The 13554-nt window shown below is 44.6% G+C and overlaps 1 protein-coding gene across 7 annotated transcripts in view; it reads left to right on the forward strand.

Annotated features, from left to right (window-relative positions):
- Positions 1 to 13554, forward strand: part of ARID1B (AT-rich interaction domain 1B) — a gene marked incomplete at its 5' end in the record, with an annotated part of 416596 nt that overhangs the window by 387799 nt on the left and 15243 nt on the right. For all 7 annotated transcript variants that reach the window (XM_081251587.1, XM_081251591.1, XM_081251588.1 and 4 more), the window contains 3 exons: positions 2208 to 2412; positions 7719 to 7857; positions 8117 to 8289. In XM_081251587.1, the coding sequence (XP_081107713.1) occupies positions 2208 to 2412; positions 7719 to 7857; positions 8117 to 8289 (517 nt within the window). The remainder of the gene's footprint in view (positions 1 to 2207; positions 2413 to 7718; positions 7858 to 8116; positions 8290 to 13554) is intronic.

Raw genomic sequence — 13554 nt, forward strand, 5'->3', positions numbered from 1 at the left:
ATAAAATGTAATGCTACCTAAATAGTTGCTGGTACAAATGCAAGTTTTGATTTTTGGAACTTTCTGGAATTTTTTTTTTTTTTTTTGATACTTTGAAGTTGGCTGAATTCACAAATGTATCACCCAGGGACACGGAAGGCCGACTGTACAATGTTGTGGCCCAGGGATTCTCAGGCTAGGCGGTGAGGCCAGGTCTGTCTGATTGCAAAACGCAAGCCCTTTCATCTGCCCGTAGTTCTCAGACCTAGCTGTTCATTAGCATCACCTGGGAGAATTTAAAACCTGTCAATACCTGGGCTCCCACCCAGATCAATGAAAGTAGCTGCTCGGGCCTCAGGTGGTGCAGGGCCTCACTATCCAAAGGCAGGTCATGTAATCCACAGGTATCACTGAGGGCCCACCCTGGTCTCGGTGCCACACAGCTCTTGGGGATGCAGGAGAGGCCTTTGTTCTCAGCCCTCCCTGAGGTGCCTCCTCCCACCCCAGACCTGAGGCCTACAACTGAAGCAATCAGAGCTTGACTCCGGACTGCCTGATCAGATGGTAAATCACAGGATGCAGACCAGGTGTGAGTGGTGCTCAGTGGAGGGAGAGGTCAGGATACACACCTCTCTCTTACACTTAAACCCTCTGACCTTTCCCCTCTGTACCTGGACACCCCTGACCTTTCCCCTCTGAGCATAGACCCCCCCCAACCTTTCCTCTCTGCACCTAGACACCCCTGACATTTCTCCTATGGGCATAGACTCCCCTGACCGTTCTTTCTTTACACCTAGACGCCCTGACAGATTTTTTTAGAATCCCCAGGACGCTAAACAATTGGGTTTCACCCCTCGCAGAAGCGTAGGGATTGTCTAGACACCTCACTCTGTCAGTAGTGTGTATTCCCATGTTGGGTCTGTGAGCAGGACTCTGCTGGCTTAGCTAATGAAGCTGCTGGAACGTAGCAGTGATTCACAGTGGTGGTGAGTCTTTGGCAGCCTTGTTGCTTACACCCTGTCTTGCGCTCTACCTGGTGGCCATCAGATGTGGTTGGAATAGGTGCTGCAGCCACAGAAAGATCAGCTCATTCAGGGTATATCAGGCAGCGCTCTGCTTACTGTTTGGCAAGCAATTGCAAGCCTGCTTGTTGCAGCCTGGCATTAGGTAACAAAAATGGCATTAAGCATTCCCAAGAGTATTCCGTGGTTTATCATGCACCATTTAGTACTAAGTAAATGGACATAAAGAGCTTTGTGAGAAAGTCTGAATCCAGAAATTGAACATTTCATTAAAACTCACTGTCCCCTTAACCTATGCTACTTAACACAGGAAATGTCTAAAGGCAAAATATTCCCCAGGTGTTTGCAGGCCTTCACGTTTCCTTCGTGTTTCAACGTCATGTAACTCTATTCCCATGTGGGAATCAAAAGGTTAAAGTAATTCCTCAAGTCCTTTTATAACATTTGAGGATTTCCTTCCTTTTTTCTCTTCTCTTTTTGCAGTTGTGTTCCCTCCATCCGAAGTGTGAGTGGGCACACTGGGTAGTCCTGTGCACCCCTTCCCAAGCCCACAGGTGCTGCTATGTCAGCGACCTGGTGGCTCCACAGCTCAGACAGGGCTGATGGCTTCGGCCGGGCTTTTAAGTTGGGGTCGTTTGGTTGGGGCCTGATTCACCCAACACCACAAGAAAGCCTCGTGAGAGGCTGGGCGTGGACCAAAATTATAGGCTTATCTTTCTGGAAGCTTGCGGCTGTTGGAAGAAGATACTGTTTTTCACATTAAGGCTCAAACACTTAACTTGCAAAGTAGTTCTGTTATTGCTTCTTATGTTGGTTTTTTGGACACCCTTTTTTTTTTTTTTTTTTTTAAAGATAAGAGGTGGTATGGGGATGAGTGTGAGCGAGAGCGTACATTTGCTCAGAGATCAATTGCTGGGCCCGGACAGCACCAGCTCTGGGAGAGGGTGAGGTGTTAGAAGATGCACCAGGCAGAAGAATCTCCACGAGCAATGCTTTTTATGTAGCTATCAGCAGGTTCCTTAATGGTTTTATAACTGTAAATGCTGTCTATGCACTACTGAGTGGGAATAATGAGCATTAGTTAAAAGAGGCAAGTGAAGAAAAAAAAAGTAAACCAGGACATTAAGTGCTTTTTTTTTTGTCTCCTGGCTTTAAACAAGCCACTTTGCTGCAAACCAATGATCCTGCCTTTTTTTTTCCCCCCAGGTTAATAAAAACAAGAAGTGGCGTGAGCTGGCAACCAACCTCAATGTTGGCACTTCAAGCAGTGCAGCGAGCTCCCTGAAAAAGCAGTATATTCAGTACCTGTTTGCCTTTGAGTGCAAGACTGAGCGAGGGGAGGAGCCCCCGCCGGAAGTCTTCAGCACGGGAGACACCAAGAAGCAGCCCAAGCTCCAGCCGCCCTCCCCTGGTAAGTGGTGGTGCTGCAGCTGTAGCGGCGGGCGAGCCGGGGACCCCGCCCCCATGGAGCCCCTCCCAGGCTCTAAGGAGGCCGCTCAGAGTAAAGCAAGCAGAGCAAACCGGGATCTTAGAGAGACAGGGGTGTTCTGTTCTGTCTTGTCTGTTTAATTAGACCCCGTTGGCAGTGCTTGAGGGAAGAAAGAATAAAATTGGGGGTATTGTCATTTCCGGTCAGCACTTTGAAGGCACTGTTCTTTTGCTTTACCTTTTTTAGTCAAAGTAGACTTTGGAATTCTGAGTTTTATACCTTTATTCCTTATACAATTATTTTAAAATATTCCATCTGACCGTCAAAATAAGTCTCCCCAGTAACCTGTGCTAATACTGGAAACGCCACCCTGCAGATTTAACAGCCAGCTTCTACCACCTCTGCCTCTGTCAGAGATGCTCCGATTTGTACGTTAACAAAATGGAATTTGGACTTAGTTTTTAATGTCCCCCGCCAAGCAAGTTTTTGCTTGTAGGGAATTCAGCAAACTCTCATGATAAAGGTCAATATAGCCCTATTTCCGAGAAAGAGTAGTCCAGTTAACTTTGACCCCAAGGTCAGGAATCTTAAAATACTGCTTAGGAATAATGGTGATTCACTTAAATTCTCATAAGCAAAGTCATATGGATGATACCTGCCTTCTCTCCTGTCTCTTCACTCAACTGTGGGAGACCCTGCCATTCTTTCAGCTCTCCCGCTAGCTTTTGTTCTGCTTGTTAGTGTTTCAGATTTGATATTACTGAATCATCATATTCTGATAAATACGATATTAGACATGGGAGGAAACTTGCATCATCCTTAGTTCTGGGTGGGGGACCTCACTCAAGTTAAATTTGATCATTCTGTTGTCTGTTTCTGGCCATGTCCAAGCCCTGGGACGGTCCACGCTTGGTCACACTGTCCTACGTACAAGATGAGGCTGATGGTACCTGCCACTTCCCCCAGCAGAGGCTTGCTTGCTCTGCAGTCAAATGATCGTAGCTCATTGACAGTATTTCTTGAGCACTTACAGTGTGCCAGACGCTCTTCTAAGTGCTTTATCATTTGATCTTCATGTTAGCCCTGTGATAAAGATACTGTTCTAAAATCCCTGAGAAAACTGAGGCACATAAAATCTAAGCAGACTGATATACACTAGTTTGTATGAAATAGATAACTAATAAGAACTTGCTGTATAAAAAATAAATAAAATAAAATTCAGAAATTCAATAAATAAATAAATAAATAAATAATCTAAGCAGACTGGCCCATTATTGCTAGTGAGTGGAAGAACCGGGCCTTGATCCCAGACATCTGGCTCTAGCATCAGAGTTAGATGTACCTACTACACCTGTGTTTAAAGTAGCATTGTAATAGGTAAACTGTTTACACATAGGACGTGGTATCTTGTGAGCCAAAGAAAGAAGTTGTTTCTCCTTTAATTATTCCCTCTAGCTGATATCTGGATGGCGATGCTAATATCTAAGGCCTCTTAGAGATCTCAAATAAATACTTTTTAGGCCCGAGGTGCACTTGTAATGAGCATACCTAGATATAGATCTGTCGGTTCTAAATACAAATAGAGAAGTCCTCCTCTCTAACCCCACCCTTAAAGATTCACAGCCTTTGCCAGTTATGGTGTACTTTAAAAACTGTGAAATCTAATTTCGAAAATCTCACAACATTAACAAGCTGCCTATGAACAGCTCCGAAACTATTTTTCCAAAATAAAACCCCGGTGGGGTGTAGGGAACAAAGTGGCAATGTCTGCAAAGATCTAAAGGTATATTTTATTTGCCAGGAAAGAACTCATGTCACTGAATGGTCTGCACTTCTGTATGGAGAATAGCTCTCCCAGTGTGCATCAGCTTCAGTACAAGAAATCCTGCTGAGGTATAGATAGTTCAGAAAGTACAGGGCCTGTTCTCTTAACAGTCAGCTCTTTCCTTTACCCCCCTTTTTTTTAAAACTACCGTTTTTATGGCAACATTATCGCTTTAACTGCACAAAAGAGCTTGGATTGCAGATGCGCTTCTGATAATACATTCTTCTTAGTGGTCCAAATGGAGCCCAAGTCCTGTGAAACAGGAAGCAGGGGAAGAAGGCTTCCTGAGTTTAGCCATTCAGCCAGTGCGAGGCCTGGAAGGCATCGTGCAGGGTGCACGGGGCCAGTCTGCTTGGCTCATGTGTTCTGCGCACCGCTCAGCAAGAGAGACGGACACACGGACTGGGCAGTAGGGCAGTGAGTAACATCAGCCTCTCAACCTAAGGCCGGGCATCTCCTCTAGCATCTGTGCATTGTGGCCTCTTTGATTCCAGACCTATCATTGAGGAAAATGCCTCTGAAACATTTTTATTGTCAGAGAAGGGAAACAAATTATTCCCAGGTATTCGCCATGTCAGGGCCTCATATACTACAAAAATTTTTTGAACTAATTTTCAGCCAACGTTTGTGTTCTTTGAAGTCGGTTTTTCCCATAAGAACATAACTGTAGTTTATTCCTTACCAGTACATCCAGGCAACCAACTAAAAGATTCCGAAGAAACATTCTAGATGGTTTTTTCAAATGGTCATTCTGAGCCAACTTAAATCCTAAGTGCTAATGACTTAGCATTCTAAGTCATCCCTCTGTATTCCAGTTTTGATTTGATGTAGCTGATACGGATCTGAAATTCAATCCTGTCAGCCCCTGAGGGGTATCACCCCTTAGCCCTGGGGGCTGTACCACGATCTTCACTGTTGAGTGGCTGTGTGGTTTCTCATGCCAGAGATCCAGGTTGTGTCTTCCGGGGACTAGAGCAAGTCAGCCAGAGGAAGGCTCCTGAATGAAACCTGAGCAAGGACTGGGGGTATGGTTGCATCTCGGAGGTGCCGGCGGGGCTCTTGCTATAACAGACTGTAAAAGTTTGTGGAGTTCTAATGAACAGCCACAGGAATCGCCTCCCCAGGTGGCCTGGGCCCGCCTGTAAGCTAGAGTGGGGGAGGAGAGGGGAGGGGACCCGCCTGGGAGGAGTGCGGGGAGGTGGCAGAAAGCTCCACTTTCAGTTCGTAAGTCTGTAACCAAAAACCCATCCATCTTTGCTGGCAGGTGGCTGACTGCCTTTCTATTATTAGCCGTCGGGTGATGTCACGGAGCTTGTCATGGGTTGTCATGGATCCAACTAGGGAATCCTCAGTGGAAGATAAATGAGAAAGGGGCTCGGGTTATAAACAGAGGTGCCCTCTGGATGACCTCTGGTCGCTGTAGACCTGGGACATATCAGCTATCGCTCTTCTCCCCACCCTGCTTCCCGTAACCCCAGCCAGAACTGGGGCACCGGGTTCATGCTGTGTAAATCATCTTCCCAGCTAGGAGTCTGGCTGTACAGTCTCAAGTGTGTGGATGCACTTAACCTTCAGTAACCTTTGCATTGTTTACTTTAGAGTATACATCTGTAACTTCTGGCACAAGGTAGGGATATCCTGGAGAGCCAGCCTCCTGGCTGCCTTCTTTTTTTTTTTTTTTTTTTCCCTAAAAGGAAAGGAAAACACACCGGCAAGAGGGGAGAATTTTTCCTGTTTTTTTTTTTTTCTTATTAGCTGTAAATGTGAATACTTGTAAATAAGGGTCATTCTGAGATCACAGCCTTGTGAGCCATGCTCCATGGAAGATGTACAGACGGCTGTACAATCTGCTTCTTGATTTAAGAAACCAGTTATTTCTCCTTCCAGCCCTATGGCGCAGTCATATGTGTAGGGTTATCCTTACACATTTGTCAAAGACTCTACCTTTTTCTTTTATTATATCTCCTTTTTATATATGCATTTCCAGGGTTTTACCAAAATTTGGTTTGTAAGCATGAGTTGGTAAGTTTTTATTTTAAGGTATCTACATCTAAGAAGATACCTACTTTTGAAGTTAGTCTTCCTGGCGCCTGTGAGAACATCCCTGAGTCACTCTAGCCCTAGGCACCCAGGGGAGATGTTACGGAACAAGCTCCCCGTTGGCTAGCGTAGTCGTCAGTGTTCATTCTCGACACGGCCAGGACCCAGGACTGGGCAGACCTGGCCTCGCTAGCGAAGTCTGGGCTCAGCTGAGGCTTTCTGAGGAGAAGCAACAGGCTCATTGCTGTTTCTTACGCCTTTGTAGCACACTCCGTAGTCTCCAGTGATTTGTTCAACCCCATTTCCTCTAAAGTGTGGGTGGTGGTAGCTGTGGTGAGCCTTTGGAACTTCATAGCAGAGGAGCCATGGGTAATAATATATGCAATATTATTGTTTACAAGCAGCCATTAATTCTGTTTGTTAGGGTTACCGTTCTGAAAGTAGTCATTGTAAACTGTATGGGGGCAGGAATTCTTGTCTTTTTCTGTCTTTGGTGCATCCAGCTGTAGAAAACAGCCTACAATATAGCAAGCACTTTATTCATTCAACTACTAGTTGTTTAATTAATAAATGAAACCAGGATCTATTGAACATCTAACATGCTAAAGACTGTGATCAATGATAAAGCAAGAGCCCTTAAAATATTATGTTTTCAGGTGGGCTTAATTGTTTGCAAGAATCCCACTTAAGTTTTTAAAAGATCTGCTCAATTCTGAGCTCTGTTATTATAATGCAATTATAGTTAAAGCCAAGTCTTGTAACTCTGGTACTGACATTAAAGAACTCCAAACCAATATGACTTGTGTTCTGTAAATAACAATATAATTTCATAGCTCTAAAGATGACTATTAATGACAGCATAGACATATCCAGACATTGAGAAGGCATTGAAATGATATAAAGCTCTGTATTAATTTGTATCATTGCTTTACAATGTAAGCACTTCTCATTGCCTAAGACCCAGATAATTTTTCTAATTTGTTTCTATAACAGCACAATAGTCCATCAAATTGATATACCAAAATTTTCATCCCATTTTTCCTTACTCTCAGATATTCAGATTATCTCCATTATAAACAACACTGAAATAACATTTTTCTGCCGAAAGCCTTCTTTATATTAGGTTATTTTCTTGGGATGAAGCAATTACCCAGTCAAAAGGTATAAATATATTTTATGGCTCACATCTGAAGTGTGTTGCCAAATAGTTTACCAAAAAAAAAGCTTTTACTAATTTTCACTGTAAACAATGTAAGAGCAATTAATTTTACTACATTGTTACCAACAATGGATATTGTTACTATTTCTACATAAGATGATGTCTTATTTTCTTCCTTTTTTTTTTTTCAATAACTATCAAGGATGAGCTTACTTGATAACCTCTAGATTTCCCCCCATTTTCTCTTGGTACTACTACTATCAGCTAACTCGGGATCCTTGCAAGGTCCACAGACTCCCCAGTCAACTGGCAGTAATTCCATGGCAGAGGTTCCAGGTGACCTGAAGCCACCTACTCCGGCCTCCACCCCTCATGGACAAATGACCCCAATGCAAGGTGGAAGGTATGTTGAAACATCTCTGTGAGCCATACAAAATCAGATTTGTCTATCTTCTCATTTTTCTGGAGCAAATTTTTTATAGAGAGAGGCAATGGTGTTCTCTAGTGAGTTTTTAAATATTAACTACCACTAGTTTTATTCATATGATTTACTTTGGATGGTTTTTGCAGGTACAGATTTCAAGGTTGGCTTATTTTCTCAGTAAGTGTTTGGAGGTGACTAATGCTCTGTCGTTAAGCTTTCATGTCTCTCATCTTATCAGAAGCAGTACAGTCAGTGTGCACGACCCATTCTCAGACGCAAGTGATTCATCGTTCCCAAAACGCAACTCCATGACTCCGAGCGCCCCATACCAGCAGGGCATGAGCATGCCAGAAGTGATGGGCAGGATGCCCTACGAGCCCAACAAGGACCCCTTCGGAGGAATGAGAAAAGGTAAATGCCGAGGGGCCTCTGTGCAGGGTTGGTCCAGGGGGTGTTCTACTGTCTGCCATCCCATGACTGATTCACTGATCCATTCGAGACATATTTGAGTCCCAGCTCCCCAGCCTACTAAATTTCTGGCCTTGGGCACAGTACTTAGCATCTCTGTGCGTCTGTTTCCTCATCTAGAAATGGGGATAATAATGGGCCCCAAGGATTAATTGAGTTAATGCACGTAAACGCAGCCCTTAGAAGAGTGACTGGTATGTATTGTAAGCAAACGTGCTCCCAGTGCAGCCTGGAGTTGGTGTCATGGTCGTCATGGCATGACCCGGGCATGGGGCTGAGGGCCAGGTAGAATGCTGGTAAACCAGACAGTCCCTTGTGGAGCTGACGGTCTACAAACAAGAAACAAAAAGTAAGTTAAACCACATATATATGATTAAGGATGGTGGTTGATGGAAGGAAGGAAACAAACAGGCAAGAAAGGACACAAAGAGCAATGACGCTGGGTGCAGATCATGGAAGGAGGGGCATGTCCTAAGGAGGGGGGCGGGGAGGGGAGGGCTCAGAGGAGCTGTCAGTCATCTGCTGAGACCTGGGGAGCGGGAGTGAGTCGGGGAGGAACCAGGAGTTGGGGGGGCCGAGGCAGGAGCAGGGCTGGTGTGTCTGAGGAGGTGCAAGGCTCCTGGGGCACAGAGAGCAGGGGGCCAGCTCAGCACGTCGAGGCTGATGGGGCAGAGCCTTTGTGCCTTCCTAGGCATGTTGATGAGTTTGGGGTTTTATGCAGGAAGTGCGGTGACTGGGTTTTTTGTTCAAAATAAGTAAGTAAATAACTGGATGTTTATGGAGAACATATTGGAGAGAGGTGAGGGTGGAGATGGGGAGACCACTGTCCTAATCCAGGGAGAGGTGATGGGTCGGAGTCAGACCCCAGCAGGGAGCGGGAAGTAGAACCACCCAGTATATACGTTGGGGGGTAGAAACAACAGGATGTGCCGATGGACTGAACGTGGGGAGAAGAACCAAGTGATGGTGACTGAGAGGGTGAAGATGTTACCACCTGAGCGTGGGCAGTTGGGAAAGAGGGAAATAAGGTTGGCTGTTACTACCTGTGGTGTGGACATCTGGGAAATGAACAAGCTAGAGAAGGAAATCCCGAGTTGACTTGTGGATAAGTCAGGGCGATAAGTGGTGGAGGGTGTGTCTGGAGCTGAGCAGAGCGTTGGAATTAGGTATAATCTTGGAGAACTAAGCAGAGAAGTGGTATCGACAACTGTAGGATGGACGAGGTCACCGAGAGTTCTCACTGACATTAGCAAACACCCAGGGTGGGTTTCTCCTTCGTGGGTATCAGCCCCCAGCCCTCCCGTAGCCCCGAGACTGTAGCCATCTAAGCCTGTTTTACCTCCTCCAGTGGCATCCACGTGCCAAATGTTGTTGGCACTCTTCCAGATGCAGTTGAGTCCTGTGAAATTGAGGCATGATATGAATATTTTTTGAAAAGCGTACAGAAACATGGTGGATAATATTTTTATGGAAGTACTTATTCTGGGATCCCTTAAATGATAGTACTTTTGCTGTATTTAGATGTTTGGGGTACATGAATTTCTTGATACTGTCTTGAGTAGAGAGAAACATAAAGCCCAAAGCCTTGGCTTTCACAAGTATTACAGAGCAATGCAAAATAAAAATGAATAATCTCAAAATTTTAAATGTTAGGCATATTACCATTTAATTAACAAGTGAGATTGTATTTCATATGTATTTCAGATATCTGCTATACAAAGCAAGATAATCTATAATTTTTCCTTTCAAAAAGTTTACGAGCTGCTTATTCCAAGTAAAGATTTTGCAGAACATGCAGTCAATCCATAAGCTCAGAAATTGGAAAGCTTTGTGAATGTTGGCGTTAGCTGCCTTCCTTAGTGGTATGAGATGCTAGAAGGAACATGTTGTTAGTGCTGTTGGTGGATGTATAACATTTTTAGACTCTGAAAATATGACAATAACATGGAAAAAATAATTAAGTTTTGGAATCTGGTTTCAAAAGTTATTGTGAAGTATTCCAATATCCTACCCATATGCTATGTTAGACAGCAAGATTTCTATTTCTTTTGTTTCTGTGTGCCGCTAATTTTTTTATAATGAAAATAAACATGGGAGTGGGGGGTGCCTGTGCATTACCTGGCTAGACACTAGGTAGCTCTACAATGTGTTCTCATCAACTGTGTGAATGGTACAGTGGCTCAGCGGGAAGCTCTGCCTTGCATTTCAAATCCCAGTCTATTTCAGCTCACCTGCTACCTTACGGTACTGGTATATTTAGTATCAAATTAAAGCAGATAAACAGAAAACCCACAGGAAACATATTTTCTTACAGCCCTACCCCCTGTATAATAAAGTTTTCCGTTCCTCGGTTCACCATACTGTGGCGGCGAGCTTGGTGGCGCTCTGATTTTTTGTTGAACGACCAACGTCAGTGGCTGTCACGCTCCCTGTCGTTGGTGTTGGTATTGTCGCTCCTGCTGCCCTGTAGTGTGGTGGTGGAGTAGATGAAAGAGCCCAGTCTGAGACTCAGCAGCCCTGAGTAGCCTCGGCCCCGCCTGTCCACCTGCCTGCCTTCCCCACCTGCTCACTTAATTCATCACTGATTGAGGGATTGATTGATTAACTGCTTGTAAGTGAACAATAAGTGAATATTTATATATTGTTTAACTTAACAGTGTTTTTATTTTTATTTATTTTTGGCTGCGTTGGGTCTTCATTGCTGCACGTGGGCTTTCTCTAGTTGCGGAGAGAGGCCAGCGGGGGCTGCTCTCGTTGTGGTGCGCGGGCTTCTCACTGTGGTGGCTTCTTTTGTTGCAGAGCATGGGCTATAGGTGCGTGGGCTTCAGTAGTTGTGGCTCACGGTCTCAGTAGTTGTGGCTCGTGGGCTCAGTAGTTGTGGCTTGTGGGCTCTAGAGCGCAGGCTCAGTAGTTGTGGCTCGTGGGCTCTGGAGCGCAGGCTCAGTAGTTGTGGCGCACGGGCTTAGTCACTCCGCGGCATGTGGGATCTTCCCGGACCAGGGCTCGAACCTGTGTCCCCTGCCTTGACAGGCAGATTCTTAACCACTGCGCCACCAGGGAAGCCCAAACAGCGTATGTTGAATATTTATTAGCATCTACACATACAGTCCTACTTATTCTTTTTAATGCTCTAGCAGTGGATGGTTTGTTTCATAATATTTTGCTATTATAAATAATGATGCAGTGATTATTGAAGTATGGCTGTTTTTTCACACTTGTAAGAGTGTTTCTGTGAAATAGATTCCTAGAAGAAGAATAACTGCATCAAAGGATAAGAATTCTTTTTTCATTTACTGAGTATCTTCTACTATTGTAACAAACTATCCCAAAACTTAGTAGCTTTAGCAACAACACTTGATTCTGTCTCACAGTCCTGTGATGGGTGGGGTGGCCCTGGGCTCCACACATGCTCAGCTGGGGCTCTGAGGCGGCCGCTGTCCGCTGAAGCCTGACGGAGAGCTCTGCTGAGCTGGGGTGTCATTTGAATGGCTGTGTCACCTGGAGGCTCCGCTGGGAGCTCCTGGAGCTGTTGGCGGGGGCCTCCTCCATGGGGCCTTTCCACGGGGCCTCTCCATGGAGCTTCTTGGGCGCCTCGTGACATGGTAGGCGGGTTCCAGAAGGAGCACTCCAAGAGTGCAGCCTCACTTGCAGCTGCTCACAACCCTCTGCTGCATCACATTTGCTGGTACCCAGCCTCCTAGTGGGTGGGACTTCACAAGCTATGAACGGAACACCCAGAGGTGTGCTTCTTTGGGGGGGTCACCAAAATATAGCCTATCATAACAGGTATTGGCAAGTTATACCAATTTAGTACTCTTAACGTGAGCATGTGGGTCTCCCATACTAAGAATGATTATTATCAGTGGTTTTAGTATTTGCCAATCAGATTGGGAGAGAGGGAAAGCCTCACAGTTGTTTTAACTTGGATTTCCTTAATTATAAATGAGATCATACATCTTTTCATATATTGAGCAGCCATTTATTTGTCTTTTCCTGTGAATGTCCATCGATGTGTTCACCCATTTTTTAATTTGATTGTCTTTTTTCTTATTGATTTTTAAGAACTCTTTATGTTAGGGAATTAAGTTATTTGACTTTAGTTATCCCCCTTATTTCTGTCTGTCTCTGTTTTTACATCTGTAAAATGGAAAGTAACCTCAAAACTGGTTCTACTGCAGGTTGATTTAAGATCTTGTCAGATATAAAGTATGTGAAAGCACCTTACAAAGCAAAACACCTTCTACCAGTGTCAGGCTTCATTATTTGCACCTCTCTACCAGCCAAACAAATTTTACCAGCTCACAAACTTTTAATCGGCTTTTATCCCATGGAACATAAAAGTAACCTTCAGGTGGTAGTAATACGGTATATCAATTAAGCTTCGCATTAAAAGGTTTAATTTGCCTACAGGCTAGATTCTGGGCTTGACCCAATTCAATTTCCTTCAGGCTCTGAGCTAATGCTAATTTGCATATTTGACCTAATTGACACTCTACCCCTTGTTAGAAATAGTTGTATCTCATCCCTTCTTGAGCTGTTCCTAACTCCCTAGTGATTTTCTTCATCCTGATTTTAAGAGTGAGTCGGCGCACATGGGTGGTTATGTTAAGGTTTTCACTTTTTTTTTTTTTTCCCCTAGAAGGGAAGGGAAGTAACTCTCTCTCTCTCTCTGTTTCATCACTTCCTTACAACCATTCCATGAGGTGATATTCCCAACCACGTTTTATAGACAAGGAATTAAACTTAGAAGTTCAGCAACTTACCCAAATAAGTATGGATCTGGGCCTGTGTTTGTTTCCCATATTACTGCATAACACAAACTTGTGGCCTAAAACAACACACACGTGTGCCTTCGCAGTTTCTATGGGTTCTCAGCTCACAGCAGAAATCAAGCTGTCAGCCGGGACTCCATTTCTTCTGAGCTTGTTCAGGTTGTCGGTGGAATTTGTTTCCTCGCAGTGGTCGGACTGAGGTCCCGTTTTCTTATTGACTGTCATCTGGGGCCTTCTCTGCTCCCAGAGGCCTCCGTCATTCCTAACACGTGGGCCTCTCAGGCCAGCGGGAGAGCGTCTCCGACTTGCTCGTCTCTCACCTCTAGATGCTGATCTAAAGGGCCTACGTAGGTGCTCTCCCTTTTGGTTAGCTCAGCCAGCTGATGAGTGACTTTAATTACATCTGTGAAATCCCTTTTGCCCTGTGATGTAGCAT

Source organism: Mesoplodon bidens, assembly GCF_964165515.1.
Source record: "Mesoplodon bidens genome assembly, chromosome: 12".
Lineage (NCBI taxonomy): Eukaryota > Metazoa > Chordata > Mammalia > Artiodactyla > Ziphiidae > Mesoplodon > Mesoplodon bidens.